At 49.9% G+C, this 23577-nt stretch overlaps 6 protein-coding genes across 6 annotated transcripts; 2 read left to right on the top strand and 4 right to left on the bottom strand.

The window, feature by feature from the left end:
• Positions 1–2358: 2358 nt before the first annotated feature.
• Positions 2359–3319, bottom strand: KY384_001350 (uncharacterized protein; the record flags this gene model as incomplete). The annotated part of the gene is made up of 2 exons (XM_044809881.1): positions 2359–2709; positions 3167–3319. 2 exons carry the CDS (start codon positions 3317–3319, stop codon positions 2359–2361), a joined length of 504 nt encoding a protein of 167 aa, XP_044672893.1.
• Positions 3320–6916: 3597 nt separating this feature from the next.
• On the bottom strand, positions 6917–8053 carry KY384_001349 (uncharacterized protein; the record flags this gene model as incomplete). Its single annotated transcript, XM_044809880.1, has 1 exon — positions 6917–8053. One exon carries the CDS (start codon positions 8051–8053, stop codon positions 6917–6919), a length of 1137 nt encoding a protein of 378 aa, XP_044672892.1.
• A 762-nt stretch (positions 8054–8815) lies between these two features.
• On the top strand, positions 8816–12430 carry KY384_001348 (uncharacterized protein; the record flags this gene model as incomplete). The annotated part of the gene is made up of 6 exons (XM_044809879.1): positions 8816–9603; positions 10390–10571; positions 10625–10711; positions 10767–11796; positions 11857–11930; positions 11985–12430. The coding sequence occupies 6 exons, from the start codon at positions 8816–8818 to the stop codon at positions 12428–12430; spliced, it is 2607 nt and encodes an 868-aa protein (XP_044672891.1).
• A 186-nt stretch (positions 12431–12616) lies between these two features.
• Positions 12617–14358, bottom strand: KY384_001347 (uncharacterized protein; the record flags this gene model as incomplete). Its single annotated transcript, XM_044809878.1, has 2 exons — positions 12617–13946; positions 14003–14358. 2 exons carry the CDS (start codon positions 14356–14358, stop codon positions 12617–12619), a joined length of 1686 nt encoding a protein of 561 aa, XP_044672890.1.
• Positions 14359–16729: 2371 nt separating this feature from the next.
• Positions 16730–19445, top strand: KY384_001346 (uncharacterized protein; the record flags this gene model as incomplete). Its single annotated transcript, XM_044809877.1, has 4 exons — positions 16730–16998; positions 17048–17743; positions 17806–18990; positions 19043–19445. 4 exons carry the CDS (start codon positions 16730–16732, stop codon positions 19443–19445), a joined length of 2553 nt encoding a protein of 850 aa, XP_044672889.1.
• A 1084-nt stretch (positions 19446–20529) lies between these two features.
• KY384_001345 (uncharacterized protein) lies at positions 20530–22788 on the bottom strand (the record flags this gene model as incomplete). Its single annotated transcript, XM_044809876.1, has 3 exons — positions 20530–21622; positions 21729–21973; positions 22243–22788. 3 exons carry the CDS (start codon positions 22786–22788, stop codon positions 20530–20532), a joined length of 1884 nt encoding a protein of 627 aa, XP_044672888.1.
• Between the last annotated feature and the right edge of the window lie 789 nt (positions 22789–23577).

Genomic DNA, 23577 nt, shown 5'->3' with positions numbered 1-23577 from the left:
TCGTCCCGCCAAAGACTGATACTTCTAGAGCCATGGAATGTTTGATCAGATCATTGTCAACGATCACGGCCTTTTAACGGGGCTCCGTTGAATGATAGCGAGCTTGCCGTGCCATCGACCGTCAAAAGGCCGGCCACATTTGGAAACCCGATGCTATTTCACCCGTGCCGGCGCAAGGGATGGCATCTGGAGGCCTTTGCAAGTCGGGCCCGGCTTCTGTACCTCCCGAAGGTGCATGTCGTCGCATTGTGCAATAAAAGTGGTGACGACACGCCATGTCGTTGACCTCACTAAAAATGTCGAGCGGCTGCCGGCTCGGCTACCCAAGCGCGACTGCTTGAGATTATATTGTAGCTTCAACATGTTACCACGGCAAAACAGGCTCTTACATACGCAGAGAGTGCTCGCGTTGAGAAGATCGTCATTCAAAATCCAATTGCAGGCTCGCGTTGCCTCGAGTTGCTGATTACCAGGAGTCTTGCTCGAGGTGGACGGGTGACAACAGTAGCTGATCCCTCGTGCTGCACGTCGGACTTGGCCTCGTACACGACACGCGCTTGCCTGCTTGTAATGCGGGTCTCGTTTTCATGCTCTTGGCTTACATTGGCCAATGCTTGACCATACCACCTGCTGGCCGCAGTCACCGTCCTTCCTCTCCTTTTACGGGTTGGGACGAAGTACCTAAGTAGACCCCTGTACAGCGGACTCGACGGAGGATCAATGGCCCAGAAGATGCTAATCTAATCATTTGATCGTCTAGTTCGAGCATGTTTCGACGCGCCCAATGATGCTCAGATTACAGCGACCTGTCAAGCTTTACAAATGCCACAATATACTTTGACCTTTGGCACTCGCACGAATTTGCGGCCCCTACTGGACCCTCAAGTGTTCTCGTGCAGCGCTTGTTCTTTTCTCGAGAGCCACATGCAGCAATGATTCAATACTAGCTCGACCGATCCGATTGACCCATCAACACCACTCCCGGGATATCCCTACCAATCATCAAGACCTCCCCATCCTGTGCCTCTGAAACCTCTCCTGTCAAGCGACTTCTAGAAAACAGAGTTAGGACACATATTGATGGGAAAGAGTCTACAGTCGTCACATTCAAAGCTGCGAAGAATGTGCGCTTACCTTTGAAATTGAGGGGTCAAGAGCCTGCAATCTGTCTATTGAAGATGTTCGCGGCGCAGAAAGCCACCGCACAAAGATCAGGAGCCAGGGATGCTACCTGGAGTTTACGCTCTTGACTGTTGATATGGAAGCCTCTAAAGCCATATATGGTCAAGAAATGAAGAACAGAGCACATGTAGAACAGGACGGGTACAGAGCGGCCGCGGTGTGTCTTACGGTTCATGGCCTCATCCACTGAATAGATATGGAAATAGACCGCCTGAGGCACTTGCAACAACCTGGTTGAGGATCAATATTTATTCCAAATTTCTATATGAAGACGCCCTGCTAAAAGTTCACGAGATGGTCTACTTTTAGAGTTTCCCGTATCAGATACGAAAGCCTGTCTGGATACCGTGCACATTCCACTATAAGAAATCTGATTCAAGCGCAGAGATCCCTTCATGGCCAAGCCGCGCTGAAGTTCCCCTTGCGTCCATGTTTCTGCAGTATTAGGCAACCAGAAGCCATGACTGACGAGACGGGACTCTTATACTGCTTGAGCCAAGCTAAGGACATCATGGAAAGTCCCTGACAGCTCAACATATCCGCAAAGCGATTGCGAAAGAGCAGAGGGCTGGTTTCGTCTTGGATCTAGGGCTTAGGGCTGCACTAGCCTAATCAATTCAATCCTAGGGTGAGTGACAAGTCACACAAAGCATAGCTGGAGCGTTTATGGTATCAAGGGATGTCCAAGTCTTGGACATGATGTTGCAAAACGCCTCATTAGGGTGATGTGATTTAAAGTACGATTGTGCAAAGGGGTTACGTTATGGTCATGTGGAAAGCATGTGATTCGAGCCAGCCAAGCAGGACTGTGTTAGGCGCAAGTGGTTAGGACCGTCAACGCGTGTTTTGTTGGATATAGGATGTTAGCGCGTGGTGGACGTATGTATATGCTTGACGGGTATAATATTTACATGACGGACGAAAGGGAGCGGCCACTGACCTCACATGATACTCCGGACCTTCAATGTTTATGATGCGAGAGACAAGATCAAGCGATGTGTTTCAATGCTAGATATTGAAGAGAATGAAGTCTAGCTAGATGCCGAAACCCTTTTATGAGTGCTTGCTGCAATACCAATATAGTGATCTAAGTTTACCGAGAGGTGACGGTGGCTGTCGTCCCCATTGTTCTTGTTCCCTTCTCGAGAGTCCTTCTTTGCTCACTTGGTGGTCACGTCACGTGTGATAATCGAACGTCCAAGGCTCACAGCGCTGCCGAAACGGTCCGTTCCCCGGCTGTTGAGCGACGAGGTTTGGGTCATGGGCGGGCCAGGGTCGATAATTCTCGACAGGTGCATGCAGCCATTGTGTAGTCGGTATTTTGCTTGGGTAAAGGAGGGATTCGTAATTGTTTGCAGGGCTAACCCAGCCCCGATTTGCCGCCCCGAAAGTATTTGGCACATTGGCGACCGGAGAATAATTCGTCGAAGTTGATGTGGAGGGATAGCCGAGAATGGCGCTCTGGTCGCACCATTCGTAGTAATTGTCCTCCTGGTTGATCAAATTGGGATTATCAACGTCCGGTATCTGTTCGTTTGGACTGTCATTGTCATCGGGTCTCTCAGAGTAGGCTAGGCAGGGAAAGTTGCTATATGAATGCTCCAATTAGTACGGCTGAGCATCGCTTGCGTAGGGACCTACCTTCCAAAAGTGTTAACGTGGCTCAAAGAAGGAGCCCGCCTGCGTTGAGGAGACCCATTCGATTTTGGCCCGACCTCAGAATAATGATTCTTGCCAGAAGAAGTCCTCGATATTTCGTAAGCAAGTATATCGATGCTCAAGCAGTGGCTTGTACCTAATTGGGGAATTGAGCTCTCCAGTGCTCATGGGCTTGGAGGGCTGCAGCTTGTATAATTTCGTTGCGCAGCCAACTTCATGCAACCACCAGTCGTCGGTCCACTCGTTCGTTTGTTCATTCCATGTACCATATCTTTGAGGGCAAGTTAGAAGGATACAAATCACAGAAGCGGCAGACCAATGCTACTTGCCGGAATCGGAACCCTTCACCGCTCAGCTTCGCTAGAGGCTTTAGAGCCTGGTCTACTCTCTTCTTGAAAATCTCAAGAAGTGGCCCCAGAGTGTTCACTTGTATGCCATCTATGTTTTCAATCTTCAATACGAAGCACACGGGAGACATGGCGGCGATAGAATGTTGAATTGATAATTTTAAGCAGTAATGTGCTTTTCAAACGCTCTTCTGATTTCCAAATTTTGCAGAGTTGTGTGAAATTCATATTTAAAATCAAGGGCACGGATGGTAGTGGCTATAAGAGCAAGAGAAATCACTTCGAGGCATGCAAGGGCAGATACAATATACCGCATTTGAGCTCCAGCATTTAAGCTGCGTTGGCGGAGGGTCTAGATCAAACCCTTGCGCTCTCCAAATATTGTTTCACTTTTGGAAAAGAGTCTCCACATTAGGCAAAATGAGAAATGGCAGCGGACAAGTCAGCCAAAAATCATTGCATGGACGTATCGAAAGGACTACAAGATGAAGATTCGTAGTCCGCCACAAATTTCCAATGGGCTAGAGGGGTCCTCCGGTGGAAACTTCAGGGATTCTAAGAGAGGGACCTCGAAGACCAGCCACTGCATATGACCACCTATTCCTGTACCACCACTGCCACCATGATCCCAGAGCAAGGTGATCTACGTGAGGCCGCTAAACCAAAAAAAACTGCTGGCGTTTCGACTGTTTCACTCAGGATCTGCAGGAGCACCTGTGTAAAGTCCGAGCAGTAAGATGGAGTCACCCCTCGAAAGGACTCCTGGGTTCATCATTGGCCGAGGAGGGCGCTGGGCGATAAAAGCGTTTCCGTAAGCAGACTAGCATGAAATCTCGGAAGCCAACATCAAATTGCATAGCATCTTCCTCCCCCTGGTGAGCAAGGTCGCGGTGCGACAGCACATCAGAACTCTTCTGCTTGTGATTCGAATGCGAGCAAGCGCTAGGAGTTCCTGCACAGCAGCACAGCAGTTATGCACTCATCTCCCGCAAGGCCGCGGCTCGAGTCATGCCGACCACAAGCCGTCATCGGAGGACCCAGCCTGAAGCCCAAGAGTCCAAGGTGTACTAGGGTGCATTGACGTCGGTTCAAACTGCTCGCAAATTCCTTGAGCCGTCAATCTGGATTTCAGTCATGAGGAGCAGCGACTTGTCCTCGTGATCGCCGAATATCATACCCTCCTCCCTCAAAGACGAGACGCGTCATGACAAATGGCAAGCTTGTCAAGAGAATTTTACATCGATCGCAGTCGTCGAACAAGAGTTCCGCTCCGCTTGAGATCGGAGAGCCTCAACCTTGCATGGCTCCGCCGGCTCATCTCGTAATAGCTGTCACGCGCTGCAAGAGCCGAGATTCTCAGTGAATCTCCTGGAGGCTGGGCCATACACTATACCTCTTATTACACGGACGATGAGTTTTGGGGTCGTCTGAGGCAACATTGGGTGAATCGCTGTCGCGAATCCGTCTTTTGCGTCAGCTCGGGTTCTTCCAGCCGAATCTTCCAGCGTCCTTTCAGAAGGTAACGCATTGGATGCTGTGCTTCGCGGATCACAGGCAAGATGAACAAAAGAACCCCCTACATACATTCGGCGCTGCTTCTTGTGTTTAGCTAAGAGATCCTCGCCGCCTGCACCAATCAAGGATTTTCGTCTCGGATGGCGAGCTACTCGGCGGCGTCGAGTCTTTCGAGCCGTTTGCGGACGGCCCCTTCACCGTATCATCCATTTCAATTCTTGTGGCTAGAAGGTCCTTGAAATTTCACAGAGGCAAGACCATGGTCGGCAGAGACCTTCTACAATCAATAAGTCGTGCGGAAATTCTTGAAAGCTTGCAAACCAGCGGGACCTTACCCCGGCCTGTGTCAAGACTTCTTGCTATGATTCTCGGGGCCCTCCGATCGTTGCTTAATTCTGCTTGCATTGTTGAAGGATAAATGGCATATTGAGTCTGCCCTTGATCTTCATTACCAACATGGGCCCCGCGAACAAGACAGGTGGTGACTTGGAGATGGGCACGGTCCTGGAAAAGCGAGAGGACTGTAACAAGGAAGGCTCTCAAGGAACAGAGCGCGGTGACAGCGTGAGGTAATACATCCTACGAGGTCAAAGGAGCAATGAGTACAAAGTAGTCATTTGAGAACAGGTGACGCCTATCATAAGGAGTGTAGGACATTGCTCTGAAAGATCGAACTACACCATGAGTGCGTACCTGAATCGTTGAGCCTGGCTATACCCTGTTTAGGTTGACCCAAGATGGACGGAGGTGCCGCAACTCCGCGGACTTGATAAGAAGCGTGCTATGTGAAGGCTTATCATAACTTGGGACATGAAGCGACTCCACGTCACTCCTGGAAAAGCCTGCAGCCTTCGATTTCTTCCAATGGAAAGGTTCATTTTCATGCCACGATGATTGAGGTGCGGCTCCTGCCCGCTGCAGTGTGTGAATCCTACTGCGCAGTCCGCTCTTCGATTATATCCCATAACTCTACGTTATTTCGTGGTCATATTATCATCGTCTCTTTCCGCTTTGGTTGAACCAACGAGGTGCGCAGTGATATGTGCACCGACCTGCTTTTTACTCCGACGGCGCTCTGTCATTACAATGAGCAGCCGGTACTGCATTGTCTACCGTCCTTTTGAAGCTGTTGACACCCCGAGTCCTATTGCTTCAAGAAAGCTCTCACTCGTTGCCGAGATGCGTATGAAATGGTCAAAATTCAACGGCACATCACGTTGAATGTGTTCGAGACTTCGCCTGATGAAAGGAGACTGCAAGAGCAGATGGTGATATTCGCGATCCAATTCATGTAGGATTTTGAATCGTGTGCTGATCAAATCCGCAGGTCAAGTGCGCCTGAAGCGCCCGAAATCTCCCGCGAATGACACAGTGCGCCTACAACTTTCCTATGCCACAAATGACAGTCAGCAAGAGATAACCATATTGTAGCATCTAGACTCGAGATGGAGATCACGTCATCAAGCTGCAGAATTCGAGGAGATGTCGCAAACAGCGCAGCAGTTGATGATCAGCTGACAGCAACTAGCTGAGGATTGACTTTATGGGCCGTTAGACCGGTGAAACGACAGGTGAAGCTTCATGCATACTAAATATTGGGGCTTCAGTCATTGTGGACTAGCGAGCTGCTACTATCGAGTCCAATTCCTTCGGAGTCTTCGAGTATTCCTGCCCAACGCCTCAACCAATCACAGTTGTCTTCGCCCTCCGGAGGCTCATAACGAGGCCAACGTTCTGTTGGAAAATAAACATCACTGCCACCAGAGGATACTGCCTGCAGATTCAATTCCTACAGCTTCTTCCTGTTTCTCTATAGGGGATGTCGTCAGTATCTGCCCGTGGAAACGCGCGGCTACCACGTCCGTTATCCTGACATGGATGACCGTCGAGGTTGCCTCAAGGGGGTCCATGCAGCCGGGACATCGCCTTAACAAATCAAGGTATGTGGACAAAGTCAATCGCAGAAATGCACCTCAAGCGAAGTCTCTCCGAGACCATGTCTAGGTGCAGCTCACCATCCCTAATACGACTCTGCGTATACCCTCTCATCGTTACCTTTCACAGCTTGAATCAGCGCGCCACGTCTGAGTCTGCACGACTTGCAGGGCGCGAGGCCGCTCGAGAAGTTACTGCATGACATGTATGTACATTCGCCCAGTACCCAGGATCACCGTAGCTCTCCACGTTCATATGAGAGCTGCAACAATCATTCGCTAACCTAGCATAGCATGTTCAGCATCCTCCGTTGCCGTCAGGTTCCGCCAACATGAGTACGCGGCGCCAGCATAATTCTTCCTACTCGATCTCTCGTCACTCCTTAATTGTTCAACGTTTTTCGCAATTGTCAATCCAAGATTGAAGTACCCAAATCGAGTCTCTTCAAAAGACGACTCGCAGTACCACTGAAAGAAGTCTCGCCGCTTTGGGTCGTCCGTGCAAGAGCCTGATACAAGCAGAGGGAACATGATCCGATGTCTCAGCCTCGGGTCGTCCACAAGATCACGCGCCAGATCGAACACCTGACCCGCGTGGTAGTCAAAGGTTGCTCTACCTACACGATATGGTGGGTATGCTGTCACGCCATACGTCGCAAGAGCATGGTACCACAAGCTATCCACCTTACTATCGAAAGAGGCACGCTGGTGTGCGATTACATTACTTTTGGAAGTCACCGGTGGCTTCCCGATCTCTGGCGCGTCTCCATGGGCTACTTCTACTAGCCTAAGGAACATCGCTTTTGAACACGGCAATAGTTGCTCGTGTTGACAATCCTCATAGCGGCTTCCTTTTGGCTTCCCCTGGTCCAATAGAGCCTCAAGCGCCTTGGGTGGCAATACCGGTTTTTGCATCGAAAGCAAAGCGCCTATGGTGTCCCACCAGTAAAACTGAAGATAAAGGTCTATCTCAATGGAGTTCCAAGGCTTTTTCAACGACTTCATCGAGTGTTGCGCTTCCATTATCCCCCTTACCGCAAGTAAGTGTATTCGCCATGGTCCTATGCCACTGTCGACCGCCTCGGCGAATAATAGAATGAGAATCACTCCCAGCTTGACAACATCATCTGCCCTGCTTAGATCTTTACGGAACGCGGTAAGCGCACGACCTTTGAAATTTAGGCGCTTTTCGCGCGGATACTGGCGGTGTTGTGCCACCAAGAACATAATGGCATACTGCAGAGGCACTGATCCAGACACTAGGGGTCGAATTTGCCGCAGTGGTCTTCCGAGGCCATTCTCGCCACCGCCCAGGTTGATCAGACAGTCGCAATAGTATTGAAATGATAGGCCAGCTTCTGACAGCTCGATGCCGGATGATGGCACCCAAGAATTCGAGTTCACTGCTGTCCCCATGTTCGGTCTTACCCAGCGGAGCTTCAAAGTATAGCTACACTCTTGATTGCTTTGAAGACCTGATCACATGTTATAAATCGCTTCTGCTGCAAAGTGTGAGCCGACCTACATCTACCACACTTCGGTCGCTGGCGATCGCAGACGAAATCTCGCTTGGGACAGCGGCTGCATGGGGTCGGCGAGACGCCTAAGCTGTTACTTTTCTTTCTGACGGGAATGAGATTATCATTCTGAAGGCTCAGGACCATCTCCATGATAGCTCAATATTTGCGCGTAATGTTGAGCGTGATAAAGTCCAAAATCCGAGAGCGCATTCAAGGATCAGCGCGCTCAACACATGCCATGTGGAGAACCAGTGCGATCAGCTTATGACTTGAATCTCCACTTCTGATCCTGGGGCATCTGCGACGCTGCATGAAAGAGGAGCGAGATCTTACACAAGACTGGTCAGTTCAGTGCAGCTTGGCACTATTCCCGAACAGTGAAATCTCGGTTTCCTAAAGAAAGTCTAGTACGTTATTCGTGATGACAAAGCTGTACTATGGTGTGGTAACGGTCTGTGGCTTCGCAAGAAAGCTGGAATTTACGGCCTTTGAGGACGACTTGTATGCGCCTCAAGTCCATCATAAAAGACGCTCGATCTCTCTCACCTGTCCGTTTGTCTCCCAGTCCAGTTGAGGTCCCATCATTCAGCCTGATATCAACTCTCATTAAGTATAAGTAATCTGTCAACGTACTTCTTCTCTCGTAAACAGAGACAACATGTCTGTCAAACAGACTATCTGTTTGATCTCTGGAGCAAATCAAGGCATTGGCTATGAAACGGCCAAGAACCTAGCCAGCTCGCAGCAGCATTGGCACATCCTCATCGGCACTCGCGACTTGGCCAAAGGGGAGCAAGCTGCCTCAATGATCCTCTCGGCCCTCTCTCTCCACGAGGGCAAGACCGTCAATGAAGTTTCCGCCGTACAGCTAGACGTCACCTCCGACGAATCTATCGCAAATTGCGTGGCCTACATCAAGGGAACTTTTGGTCGCCTTGACGTGCTGATCAACAACGCAGGCATCAGCGGCGCTCAAATACCGCATGCCGTCATGCCGCGTGAAAAATTTGGGCTCACTGCCGACACGAACGCCTTCGGTGCCGCAGCTTTGACGGAGGCGTGCGAACCGCTACTTTCTGCCTCTACGAATAGTCCAGCCAGGATCGTTTTTGTAAGCAGCGAAATGGGCTCCATCGACAATGCTTTGAACCCGTCTTTCAAATTTTATGACTTATCGCCAAGAATCATGCAATATAAGGCGTCTAAGGCAGCAATGAACATGGTGGCGGCATGCTTTGCGGTCAAGTACAAGGATCGGGGTTGGAAGGTCAATATAACATGCCCTGGGCTCAGGGCCACGAACTTCACCTCGGGTCCCAATGCGGCGTCCAAGGCTTTCAACGGAGGCACTGCGGATGAGGGGGCTCTGAATGCTGTCAGGCTCGCCACTCTGGGTGAAGACGGGGAGACTGGAACATTTTCGAACATCGAGGGTCCAATGCCTTGGTGAGCATCTGGTCAGTCAAGCATTCTTTTGGAAGATCACGTTACCGGACAAACATTGGGTGATGCTGTGGTGTTGATGTCTTGTTGTCACACTCATGTGCATATGCAATCAACGAAAATAGACCAGGGTCCTCGTTTCTTATCAGATCAAGTCCTTTGCATGTCAAGTGTATCAAGATAAGCGGTCCGCACAATACTAAGGAATGCGCAACAAGGGTGAGCTTGATTCGGTATTCTGCAAGCCCATCTTTTCTGGATGAATGAAATCCCCAATCCTTCTAGCTCGATTGGACGGCTTGAAAACTGACACAATTGCCTAGACATGCAAATCGGGCACTACACGGGCGCTACTAAGTGTAGCCTTCTAACATGCAACCCCCTATCTCTCTCGTTGTGTTTGGCCATCGCTTGTGAAACACCATTCGCGCACCCAGGCGGCATATCAAGTTTCATATTCTCGTACATGAATACCATCAGGCAGCTATCATGGAAATACCTGCAATGAAATGTACTGCGGGACAGTGGTTTGGGTCATGGTCTCTTTTTTTGGTCAATCGAAAGCCAAGTCATTGCCTTGCGATTCGCACCCAAAGATTTAAATTTGTTAGCAGTCTTGACACTTAAAGACAATAGGAGAAGCCGTTAAGAAGACTGCGTGACTCTCGCATTCGAGCAATCCGTCGCCGCACCAGATGCATGAGTGCCAATTCGTTCATATAGCTTTTCAAAAGGCACGAACTGTGTCCAGCATTCGTCCAGTACCAAGTGTTCACTTTCATGTTAGAGTTGGAAACAATACTTAGAAATGAAGTGTTTGGTCCCGCGATTCGGCGCTCTATTCGCCATCTGTGCGGCACTGCTTTTCGGAAACGTCGCTGGCTATCGATATGTTGATCGACTCAAACCCCGTCAAAACGAAGACGTCGTGCCAACCGCGCAGCAATATCTTCGGAGACGTCTGCATTCAGGTAAACCCTCTTAAGAAAGTTGTATGGCTTGGATTACTGAAAATCAGATCTAGCTATTGTTGCCGGTAAATACTTGTATATAGACGGTGGCTCAATTTCATTCAACGAAAGCAATGGGGAGCCAGCCGTGGTCGCTCAGCGTAAGTAGCCTCACCAAGCGCCAATCTTCGTAGTTACTCATTACCAATCCATCAGAGAATTCCACACTGTCAATCGATCTTTCGAAAGACTGGGACAACTCCACAGTCGACTTAATCAAAACAAGCAAGCCTTCAGACATGCCCGTCTTCAATCTAGGGGCACTCTGGTACCATAAGACTGAAGACCTGATCTACGCAGGTTTAGTCGGTGGGACGAGTGGTCCGACACCACTCCCATCCTTGTGGACATTCAAACCAGATCAAAAGGGGAGTGGAACATGGAGTCAGGCAGAGCGTGGTGGTTCTTCTGCCTTACAAGCTGTTGAAGGACTCTCGAGAGGTCCTACAGCGCAAGGACCTGACTCAGCGTGGGCGCTTAATCCCCAGGACTCATCAAATAACTTACTGCCTGGCATGATTCAACTGGATATGGGCACAGAAAGGATCCAGAAATTGAATACCGCTGCTGCGTTTTCTGTGCTGGGAGACGAGGCTTCGCTGCAGTATGTACCCATGTGGGGGAGAAAAGGCCTTCTGGTTGCTTTTGGCGGCAGTGTCACCAACGATGACAAGTATCCTGACAATAGTATTGTGCCTGTCTTTGATGTTGATACGCAGCAGTGGTACAGCCAGACCACCAGTGGGGATATACCCGCCTGGCGTAACTGGGTATGCACAGCGGGAGTCAAATCGACACGTGACACGTTCGAGATCTTCTACTACGGAGGCTTCGTCAAGGATGGCGAAGCTGCTGTTCAGAATGATGACATCCACATTCTTAGTTTGCCGGCTTTCAATTGGATTAAGGTCCCTTACGAGGCGCAGCATCCTCGTGGTGGTCACACATGTACACCTGTCGGCGGCAGTCAGATCCTTGTAGTCGGCGGTGATGATCCAAGTGTTCCCCCGGTCGGTCGTCAACCGGATGACGCCACTAACAAGATGTTGACGAAGGACATCTGGAGGCAGGGGATTGCTGTGTTTGACATGTCAGCCCTGGCGTGGAAAGCCAACTACACATCCGGTCTCAATGATACTTATATGCAATCGAACAACGTCACTCAGTACTATGTGACCAATGGACGGTATGTCTGATGTGACTCTATCTCGAAGCGTAGAGAGCTGATCTACTTGGGATTGTATAGGTCTCCGAAAAATGCTCCTGATCCGCACATCGCAGACCTCCTAAATAGTGGCAACTCAGTCAATGTATCTTCGAGTAAGTACAAGTCCCCGGTTTTGATCATTTCGAGTTACTGACGACATACCTCAGCGGCGACAAATTCTACTTCCCCACGCGCCAGCGCTCCATCAAAGCCCTCTCGCACCATCTCCGTCGGTACAATAGTAGGAGTCATCGTAGGCGGCGTCGCAGGAATCGTGCTGATCGCAGCCCTCATCCTCTTCCTCTACAGAAGCCATCTCCGCACAATCGCACAAACGAAAGTCGCAAGCAATGCCAAATGGTTTAAAGATGTTTCGGAATACGGTAGTGGCAGTGGCGGTAGTCCGGCCACTGATCGACGCTGGTTTGCCCAAAGCCCGATCAATTCGGAACCGATTGAGATGAGCGATCGTGAGACTCCGGCGTTGAGTGTGAGGGGGTGCATGAGGTGCCTTCTAGTCCATCTCGGGGGTCACGGTGACAAGAGTGTTTTGTTGCATGTGATTTATACATCGGGGATCTTTTTAATGATAGTCACCACCTCGCAGTCGTAATTACACTTACAAGCTGACGTATCCGTTCTTTACTCAACTATTGCATCTGTTTATCTTTCCCATGTTTCATGGCCATTCTGGCAGAAGCCGACAGCCGCTCCTCAGCTTCTCAAAAAGTCCAGAACTACGAGTCTTCGGACAGGAAATAGCTCAGTCCTAGCCGGCTGTCGTGATGGTGCACATGATCTATTCAGCTCCGGATGACGCGGCCTGGGACATCTGCCATCTCTGCCACTTCTCGTCTTCTTCCATCACAAGTCTCCGGTGCTTTACCTCTACAATCCTGTCAATCTCCTCTTGCAATTCAGCTGCTTCATCATGCCTGTCCCATCTTCGTAGCCAAGACTGCAATCTTGACATATACCCTATGACATCACTTTTTCCCAATCCCCATGCGTCACTTCCGATAGATATCGCTCGTCGAAGATTCTGCTCAGCCAAATTTCTCTCCGAGGATCCGAAGTGCGCTATGGAAAGCACTTTAAGTGCTTCCGTCATATCAAAAGGAACCTGTGTCTTTGCTGCACAAGAGATCAGTTCCTCAGCAACTTTGACAGCCTTCTTGTACTCTCTTGCCTCGATGTAATACCCGACTAGAGCTTGACGTATGTATAGCGTCCGGTTGTCCACTGTGCCGATTGTATTCTCGGCAGCTTTTAGATACTCCTCGATAGTCTGTATGATATTGTCCTTCTTTATCCATTCCCATTGTGCGATCAGTAAATCTAAAGTGACCATATTGAAGCGGTCCGCTCGTTGAGTCAGACAATCTGTCTGGCATGATTGAGAGATACGAAGGGTCTGCATAACTTGAGAAGCCTGCATTCGACCGAGACGCGTGAAGCAGAAAGTGATTGGATGATTCGAGCCTAGCTTCTTATCGCTCATAGCGGAGATGAAATACAAGATAGAATAAGCAATCTTGCTCGTTGTCTCATCTTCTACGTACTGGAGTAAAACGGAAGTGATCAAACCGAGCATCTGTGGGATTTCAACTTCGAACATACGCTCCACTCGAGCCATTGCCATGTTCAGAAATTGCCACGTACGGCTGCTGTCATTGTCTTCTAGAAACCTGAGGGCTTCTATGCACTCAGAGTAGAAGTCGTAGTGCTCTGAGGTGCCTTCTTTGCCAGTACACTCTCCATCTTCTGTGGTTACCCACGTTCTTGCGTCGAAAGAGCCATGGATGTAAGTTTCAATGGCTTTCAAAATGCGCTCTGGTGTTTCGATTATGGCAGGCGTAGACAACGGCGAAATTACTGGTGTCGTGCAAGTTAGTCCTGGCGGTGTGGACAATTTTGAATTAGAAAACCCCTCTGCGGACAGATTTCCAAATGCTTTCCGAGCGCGAGCGATTTTTCCTTCCGGCACTTTCGTATTGCGAAGGTAGAAGACCGATCTTTTCCCCACTGCTGCACGTGCTGTCTGCTTGCGGATGATACACTCCATTTCGTGCTTCTTGATGTTCTTGTCCATGGCCCACTTGCGGCGTCTGTCTTTGTACATTTTGACACTGATGAACAGTATCAGTGGATGCATCGAGCGGAAAGAATTCAGTTTAGGTTTTACCTTGCTCTCAAACCGTACGTATCCCTCATAATATCTCTGACTTCATCTAAAGTATGTTTTGAGTAAAGCTCAATGATCAGAGATTTGAGCCGATCCCAGTCAGCTTCGGTTGGCGTGGAGGAAAAGGATCCTCGCTCTGGTAAGATGATCGAAGTATTGGGAGCTTGCCCGTTGTTGAATGAAGTAGGCGCGATATAAAGCGGCGTTTGCCCGAACGCAAGATCATCTGAGAAGGCATTCTGTGCCCGGTGATCAGACCACAGTCCTGGTCTCTCAATAATCATCGGATCATCAGCAGAGCAATGAACGACTGCCTGACTTTGGGGTACAAACGAGTTGTACATTTGAAAAGACATGGTGATTCCCTGTCCTTTGGTAGACCTGGGAGGGAATTGAAGTTTGACGCCCAGAAGTAACAAAGATTAACAAGAATTGCTGTAAGGCAATGAGTGCACGCAATGTATAACGTAAAAAGTCTCTAGTCTGATGCCTTCTACTTATAAGCGGGCTTCTCGGCCCTTTGACCTACAAGGCTGACGACCAGCCTCTCACGCAGTGGGTTAGATTACCACGCCAATGAGGGAACAGGCTTAGCGTCTATGTGAGAAAGTACCTTGCATGACACTAAGTTTTCTCGTTGGCTGCCTCGACGCCTATGTCGTCGTCAGCCAATATTCTTCATCATACCAAAATACCCATGTCGCTATCCTAGGTTATTCTGAGAGCTGTCAACGAATCGTAGGGTTATCACTCTTTGATCTGTACGAAAAGCCCCTTGCATCAAACGCAGCCTTTCTCGACCGGATTGCGCCAATTTATTGTCAACAAGAGAATGAATTGATCAAGGCAGAACTTTTAGACACTTCCGAGGAATGATCAGCGCCACCAAATTCGAACGAGTCTGTCCTCTCTCGAGAGGATGTGTAATATTCTTCGCGAAACAAGGCAAATACTTGGTATCTACCTCAGTCTGCGGGGCTGGGTGACAAAAAGCACGCTGCATACTGATTGCAGTCGCAACCACTCGGCCCAAAATGTAAGTCTGCAGATGTCACGAGTGCTTTCAAATCATTCTTTTAGCGACGTAGAAGGCGACCAAAAACCACTTTACTTCTCTCGTCATGACTCACTTAACGATTTGAAATTCAGACGTACGAAAAGCACCTCAGCAAGCCTCGTGTTACCAGATCAATCGACCGCCTCTTCAACATTCTTACCTACCGTCACCTTGATCCTACCCTTGTCTCCCACGATCATGGTGCCTCCTGTATCTTCCCTGGACCCCTTTCCTTGAGCACAAGATTTCATTAGACCACCAATTGCGAGTCGGATCGCGATCCAGGAGCTTTGATCATCCACTCCTTCATCTATATCAACCGTCACAGCACACTTCTCATACGGCTTCCTCACAGGCAATGAGAAGTCGTCCAAGGTACCGGATTGGTGGAAAGTGCCAGCATTGAGGTTTGTTGGGAGAAGCACAACTGCACAGAGGCAGTCGGATGTTGGTGCGCGCCGAGTTGGACGGTACCATGGGCCGGACTTGAAGCAGTTGAAGTCATCGGTAAGTCTTGGAAATGTAGTGTTCGTGCTGGTTAGATTGAGGTTCGCGTCGAGTGGACACACTTGCCACGGTAGTGTTGTCAAGCCAATCACTACTTGCGCGATACACAGTGCCAGTATTCCAGTAGAATGGGAAACCTTGTGGTGGATATACATTTCTGAATTTCGAATGCTTCTTTGAGATCCAATCTGACAAATTAAAGGAGCCTGATGGTAAAGAAAGATGACAGGACTTTGAATGGCATTCTATTGTCACTCCAAAGGTGGAACTTCGCAATGCATCAGTGCCTACATGTCTCTTGTGAGGCATCTTGCGCAGCGCTTGCAAGCTAGTATCCACTTTCTGGCTTGTGATCATACGACAGATTTTAGACCGCAAGTCTGCAGTGAAACAAGATCTGTGCGCAAAATTGAAGCGGAGTGACATTGCGTGCTGGCCACATGCCGGTCTCACGTCTGGTACATAATTGCAGCAAGTTAAGAGGAAGGAGAGAACGTTCGAGCTGTGAGATATTGCATACGCAGTCGAAGGATTCACATTTCTCACCCCGCATGGGACATTTGAAGCCGCTGCTCTCTGGTGGCTCAGACCCTCGCTACTTTCTAAATCCTGACCTTTAGTATTCATGTCCATAGTCGCCCTCACCGAATTAGAGCCTGCCTTGAGCGAGCCTTGGGACAATCATCATAATTCATGGGACGGATGCGCTAGTCCTACATTGGCCAGAGCAGCATCGGAGCGGAAGATCTTACCCCCGAGATGCCTCAGCCGTGCTGGTGGTGCTCTACTTCTTCTACGAGCATCAGCACTAAGTCATGCGCCGCGTTCTTTGGCCCCGAGGCGATGATGAGATCGTTTCAATGTGCTTGGGCATAATCGCCATGCAGCGATGCAGTGAGATGCGAAAAGGCGTAGTCCGCTAGATAAGGCTAGCCATTCAATGCCCGCCAACAGCTGCATGGCGCTTTGCTAACGATCTTGGCGGTAAAGCAAGATGACTCCTGAAAGAAGATCTGGAGAGCATTCAGACACAGTAGGCCAGGCTGTGTTGTTGTTTGCATTCTCCAAAATATCCTTATATATGGAGCTTCGCCCTCATCATACGCGCTCGAGAATCAACAGCGCTTGTTTATTCAGCGGCTTTATTCTAAACTCTTGGAACCATGGCACCCACGACCACAGGCACTCCATCTCCAGCGCCCACCAAGACAGCAGCGACGACTGACTGGTCTGAGTATATCGGTACTATTGCGACATCTCTGACGCCACTCCTCACCCTATTTGGCGAGCTGGCCACAAAGCAATTCCTTTCCGTATCCATGGGATGGGCCGACAACATCTTGCTTGCTATGGGGCCTATTGGCATTATTACTATCGTTGTAAGTGCCATTCGTATTGGTGGGTCTCGGGCGTTCAAAGCGATAATTGGAAGGTACGTCGCCATATTGCGTTGCCATCATCTATCTCTTATGCGGAATTAGAAGCCGTGAGGCGCGAGTAACTGCAGAGCAAGAGTTCTTGTCATCAACCTCCGATGAGGTTTGCGAACTCTGGAGTGGCCGTGGAGTTGTTCGCGTGACAGATAAGCCGACCGATATGAAAGATCTGGTGATATTGCGCTCTACGGAATTGAGTCCCCGCGAAAGGCTGCATTCAGGGATTATTGATATCAATGAAGCATGGAAGAAGAAACTTTTCGAGGTTAATTCTCAACCGGCATCGAAAGTGAATGATCTGGATGTTGCAAAGATCGCCCTGCAAGCCCCATGCATTGCGTTGAATGTGGGAGGCACTATCATTGACCCCAAAGAATTATGGTTCTGGGCGCTCATAGGTGTTCTTCTTCAGTCTCTGGTTTTAATATTCCCAGCTCTCGCTACTTACGACTGGAAGTTGCCCCGGAAAGGCGTCCCGGTACCGAAATTTGCCTATGCTTGTTTTGTGGCCGGAACTGTGTCAGTAGTGATCGGATTGCTTGGTTGTGGTCATGTCGTCGAAGCTTCAACTACAGACCATACGTTTAAGCCATCCGAGGACGGCAAAAAGAAGATTCAGCGAATCCTTCGCGTGCAGAAGGAATGCACGGTCGGCGGCCAGCATTTCCCAGCGTTCGCGATCGTGAATCACTCAGAAAACAAGCTCATTCGAACCTCCCGTCTGAATGCTAGAATTCAACAGTAGGTGTTCTGAGCTCACCAATATGCGTGGTCTTCCACTTTCCGTTGCTAACTGAGACCAGCCCTTGGTTAGCCGTTTCTACCCTTGCTGCTCTTGCCGGGTATATCGTGCAATTTGTAGGCATCGGCTCTCTGCATTGGTCTGCAACCATTGCCGTACTTGGATGCAGTGTTTTCATGACGGTAATCAGAGCGTGGGTGCGCCGAGGCCTTGCAAGAGACCCTATATGCCTTCCAGTTCCGACGGAAGAAAAAGAATTAGTATGGCTCGGCCTGCATATCGGTCTAGATGACTGGGAACAACTTTGGGAAAGACGCAACGAGGTCTCGGTATCCTCGCGAGATTGTGAGTGGGGACTATTGACTGGCTTCATCGAGCCTAGACTGGAAAATGGCTCACCTGTATGTGACTCATTTATTAAGGATACGAAGAGCACAAAGCGTTGGGGAAATCCTACTGATGATGCGACCAAATACGTACGTCAACTGAACGGCCTGTCTGGCCAACTACTCGTTCTAGGGTTTGCTTCTCCAGCTGCCTTAATGGCATCAAAGAAATCTGCTGAGGCAAAAGCGATCGTGGATCTAATTGCAGGACCAACAAATCTTTCTCTGGGCCAATACGCCGTTGTAGCCTCCAAAGTAGCTGCCGCGATGGATGGGATCATGAAAACTTTGATAGAAGATCGTGGCGTCGAATGGAAAGGAAACGGACCCCCTTGGAGCCTTGAAAAATGGCAGATCGAGGTACAAAAGAGCTCTGGTGTGAAGACAGATTGGTTCGTAAGTACCGGCACTGAGAACGCCAAAATGACCGACGACCTTATTGCAGGTCTTTCCCTTTGGATGTATTCTCTCATGTGTGGTCAGGACACTCTGGGTCGTATAAAAGACGACCAAGAGCTAAAGCTATCTGATATGGCGGCACGGGCTCATGTGAAAGATGAAAATGAGTTTGAATTGACTGATTCCGCAGCATTGGGATCTAGAAAAGATGACAATAATCTGGAACTCTCTGACCTCGCGCCATTGCAAAATTTGACGCCCGGAGTTAAAGACAACTTCATACGAATTGTAGGTAATACCGAAAACAGCACGATAGCGGAACTTGAAAGCTGGATAAAACACGGCTGGGTTGCCTCATTCAAGACTGTCCCTTGCTACGGCAACGGCGATTTTGACCGCGGCAACACGTGGACTGGGCGGAAATGGCCTGTGTTTGGCCTTTACTATTCGGCTTCATTTACGTGAGATATCATTGCAGCCATTTTCGGAATGAAGGCTGACAATAATCCGTAGAATGCAACCACATCCTAGCGAAGAGACTCAGCAAAACTTTACGTTCCGAGCAGCAGACGTCAAGCCGCATACGCAGGACATAATCTGCCCTGCTGAAGACCCGCTACACTCTGTCGAAATCGAGTGCGCTTTAGAAATACTATCCTTGTTCATGCTATCAATCTCTATGTGCGTGAAAGAGGTCAAAGGCAACACAAGATCGACCCCTCACAGGATAACGAACTCCCTTTTTGAAGCTCTAGCCGATCAGATCGTCAAGTCACAACTCGTCGAAGATATTCCGCAGGCTCTGGTGTACGTCATTCCTGCATTTGCCAAGTTTGGATTACTTCCCAAAGTTCAGACTTCTTCAACCCAAGCTCCGAACGGAACCGCGACTGTGGACAGCAATGCTCCGGCTTAAGGCACAAAAGTAGATGACTGCGGCAGCAACGTTAACAAGCAAGCCGATAAACTTCAATTGACACTGTCCACACCATAGCTTGCACCCATGACCGCAAGGGGCATGAAAAGTCATGGAAGGAACACATCCCGCAGCTCAATCCTTAAAGGACTACCTACAGATATGACCCTCCGGGTGATCACTTGCCCTTCCTCCCACGTCCTCGCAGAAGAGCACACAACAAGACACTCCATTCACACCATTCTCCGCCACCATAGCCACGCCACCAGAGCTACGTAGTCCCCATCACCCGCCCCCAGATTATAAGATCTGAATGACTGAAATCCTCTCCGAGCGATAGAAGCGACATCTCTTGAATATATGTACGGAGACTCATCCTTTCAGTTACTTTAGAGAATCAAAAGCAATCGCAATAGAGAAGGAATGCCTGAGGAATAGCTGAGGAAGGTATAGAGCGTCTGATCACGCCCTTTCAAGGATAGCAGACGCTTTCAAGATTCGGGAGTTGCTAGAAATATAGATGGCAAGCATACGCAGAATATACGTCGTCTTGGAATGAGCGATGTACCCTCTCCCTCCCCTTTCATATCCCAAGAGATGAGACCTGTCTTTCTTACCACATTCGAATATCACTCTTCCTCCAAATTCTAGTTCAAACGCCATCCGTCTATCCTAAATCTGCAATGCACAAGGCAGTCCACCCACGAATGCTCGTACATAGCACAGCATCAAAAGTTTCAAACAACTTTTTTGTAAGGCCTTGCCATACAGGGAACCAATTTGATTCACAGTACCCTAGAGATCGCATGAATGCGTGCGTGTTGCCATTTGAATTGCTTCCTGTATACCGCTCCTGAAACTAAACGAGCCTTTTCATCCGCATCATGATATACCTGAGCAAGTACTTGCAGCAGTAGCAGCACCCTCAACCCTCATTCCTAAAATCCAGCAAATCATGATCCTCCTATCGATGATTTGCTTTCAACGCAGCAAACGAATATCGAAAACTACCACCCCCTCCCCCTCCCTCCCACCCACTCTGCCACACCAAATGACAACTCAATCTCGCCACCCACCAACTTCGTCACTGCACAACTTCCTCCCTCAATTTACTCTGATCCCCCTTCCCCCTCCGACCAAGCAACGTCGCATTATCCAAGCTCAGCTCAAACGGCCCGGCATTCTTCTTCCTAACCTGCTGTTTGGCCGCCGCTGCCACAGCAGGTGAATGTTGCCCATACCCCTGCTGCTTAGGGGCAGCCGCCTGTCTCGCCTGCGCAGCTGCAGACGGCGCGCCCCCGATGTTCGTATTCCGCATCTTCTGCTCCACGCCACTGACGTCGGCTGGGCCGCCTTGAGGTTTTGGCACCTTAGAGGGCAGGTCGTCGCTGAGGTCGTCGTATTCCTCGTCGTCGACGTCTTCGTTGAGGGCGGAGAGACCGCCGGCGCCGCCACGGTAGCCTTGCGGGAAGTTCTTGCGTCGTTTGCCTTCCTCTTCGGCGCGGTGGACGGCGTAGCTGACGTCGAAGACTTCGCGGAGGTTGATGGCCCCGGGGGAGCGGAAGTCCATGGGGCGTTGGGAACCGCCTGGTGTGACGAGGTATTGAGCGGCGTCTGGTGGTGTGAGGGTGTTGGTTTTTTGTTGGCCGAAGCCGTACTCTTTTTGCCGTACGTGCAGTGGGGTTGCGAGTGGAGGTGCGTCAGCGGCTGCGTAAGTCATTTCTGTTGATTGACGAATCCACGGATGGGCAAGGAATTGTTTGATGGTGTAGCGTTTGTTGGGGTCGACGGTCAGGAGGTGCGAGACTAAGTCCTGTGCGGACTTTGAAATGTCATCCCACCAAGGAGAGAGGAAGGTATATTGGCCTCGTGCGACTTTTTCTGTGAGGACCTGGATGGACTCGTCATAGAATGGTGGGAAGCCGCAGAGCAGAGTGTATAGTACGCAGCCAAGCGCCCACATGTCGACACTCTTTGAGTAGCGCTCATCCTTTACGATTTCTGGAGCCGTGTAGCCTACGGTCCCGCAAGGTGTCATGGTTTGGCTATCCCATATTATCTTTGAGAGCCCGAAATCGGCGATTTTTATCTTCCCAATGCCTCCCGATCCACGACCGGGGATAAATTCGCCTTCATCCGCTTTGTCTTCGTCTTCGGGGCCCCTCGGTCTTGGATGCCTGGTGGGGATAAACGTTGTAGGGTAGAATAGGAGATTTTCTGGCTTAATATCTCTAGGGTCTTCGTCAGTTACAAGTCAGCATGAGGACTGTAATGGAATCGCACCTGTGTACAACCCCTGCGGTTTCATGTAGATACTCTAATGCTTCTGCAACTTGGACGATAACATGACGACTTAGGTCCTCGCTGAAGTAAGTCAACCGCACGATCTGGTGGAAGAGCTCGCCACCAGGGCAGAGCTCGAGCACGATGTAGTAGTATTGGGGTGATTCCGAGAAGTCGAGGAGCTGAACAATGGAGGGATGTTCAATTTGCCGCATTATTTGAACTTCCTTAAGGATATTTGCTCTCTGGAAAACGACGAGTAGTCAGCATCTGCCTCGTCACTGGCGGCAAGTGACGGGAAATTGGAAAAGGAGATTGTGGAAGTTCTTGCGCACCTCCACGACTTTGGGTGCCTTCTTGACGTCTGGATGGAGATGTTCGTCGCCCTAAGTGCACCATTGCTGTTGGCGAGGTCCAATTGATGAAAATAGACCTCGGCGCGCGTCGGGATGGGAAGGAGAGCAACAAGAGCGTAATACAAGGAAACCGATTGTAGGGAGAAGCCTTCACATACCTGGGTTGCATTCATCTCAAACTTCCTGACCACCTTGATGGCAGCTTCTCCGTATTTGCCGGTGTTGTCTTTCGCCCTGTAGACATTGCTAAAGGCACCATCGCCCATCTTTTCCAGGAGTGTCCATCTGTCCAAGCCGGGATACTTGGGCAGCTTTCCTTGGCTTTCCCTCTCTTCGGCAACAATACGCTCAATGACTGTAGGGTCGACTTCCTTGTTCTTGTCTCTGCCTGCGCCGTGGTGTATTTTCTGGTGATGACCCGCAGCCTGTGCGGCGGCTGCGTCGGCCTGGGCAACGCGATTGCGGTTGTCGATATTCGCTGCTGAGTAGTCGGCAGCAGGGACGTGACCTTGTTGCAAAGGCTTGTGATTCAGAACATTAGGATCGCTTGCGGCGGCGTACATGGCATTTGGAGGCGGAGCCGGAGGCGCATGGCGTGGTTGTGCGTTCACGGGTGAGACGTCTGTGGTTGGGTCTCCGTGGGCATTTTGGCGCGCTTGTTTCCCATGCCTTATAAAATTCTTGAGATTTTGTATAGTCGACATCTTGAATGATGATTGAGAAGGGGAGAAATGGTGATGGAGGTGATGGCTGTCGAAGATCTAAGCCGTACTAGCGGGGCTCAGGACTTTTCAGAGAAGAGAGCTCGCTGATGCCGCTGAGAAAATGACGATCCCACCGTAGCTGTAGTGGTAGAGACGAAGTTGACGGTGATCAAAAGAAGGATAAGGTAAGCTGGGGCCCAGAAGTCGATAGCTACAGTGTGTCGGTTGTATAAGCAAAGTGGCGCAACAGTGTGCAAGCACAAGATGGGGCCAAGCTCCAAAAGTGTTCAGACTTGGCCACGCCTGGAATATGTCATCCGCTCGTTCTTCACGTGTTCAGGATGGGAAAGAAAGACAGTGTGTGTGTGAAGCGGAAGAAGGGGCCTCACTTCTGCCAATGCACAGACTAGAGCAGCTAATGGCAGATGGGATTCCTTGACAGGATATGACGACGCTCGAGGAGATGTGCGTTAGGATGTCCGACTTGTGCTGCAGGATGATGTCAAATGGCCAATGCAATGCGCGGCGCGCCCGGATTCTATTCTCTACACCAATTTCAATCGTCGGGATCGTCGGGCAGGAAATGCCGCGATCCCCGCTTAAACTTGCAGCTTGACTCATCCCTATTCCTCCAATACACACCCCTACGGAGGTGCTCTTCTTCCACGCCTTTCCGTTGAGGTAACGACTCACTGCCTGTGCGAAGGTTGCATCACTGCATGGGCGTCTATTCACTTTAGGCGGTGATTCTACCCATTTGAGGTCTTCGAGGCTACGCGAAGGATCATG

This window comes from Bacidia gigantensis, assembly GCF_019456465.1.
Source record: "Bacidia gigantensis strain McMullin 20006 chromosome Unknown contig_132, whole genome shotgun sequence".
Classification (NCBI taxonomy): Eukaryota; Fungi; Ascomycota; class Lecanoromycetes; order Lecanorales; family Ramalinaceae; genus Bacidia; species Bacidia gigantensis.
This window is presented reverse-complemented; position numbering and strand designations above follow the sequence as displayed.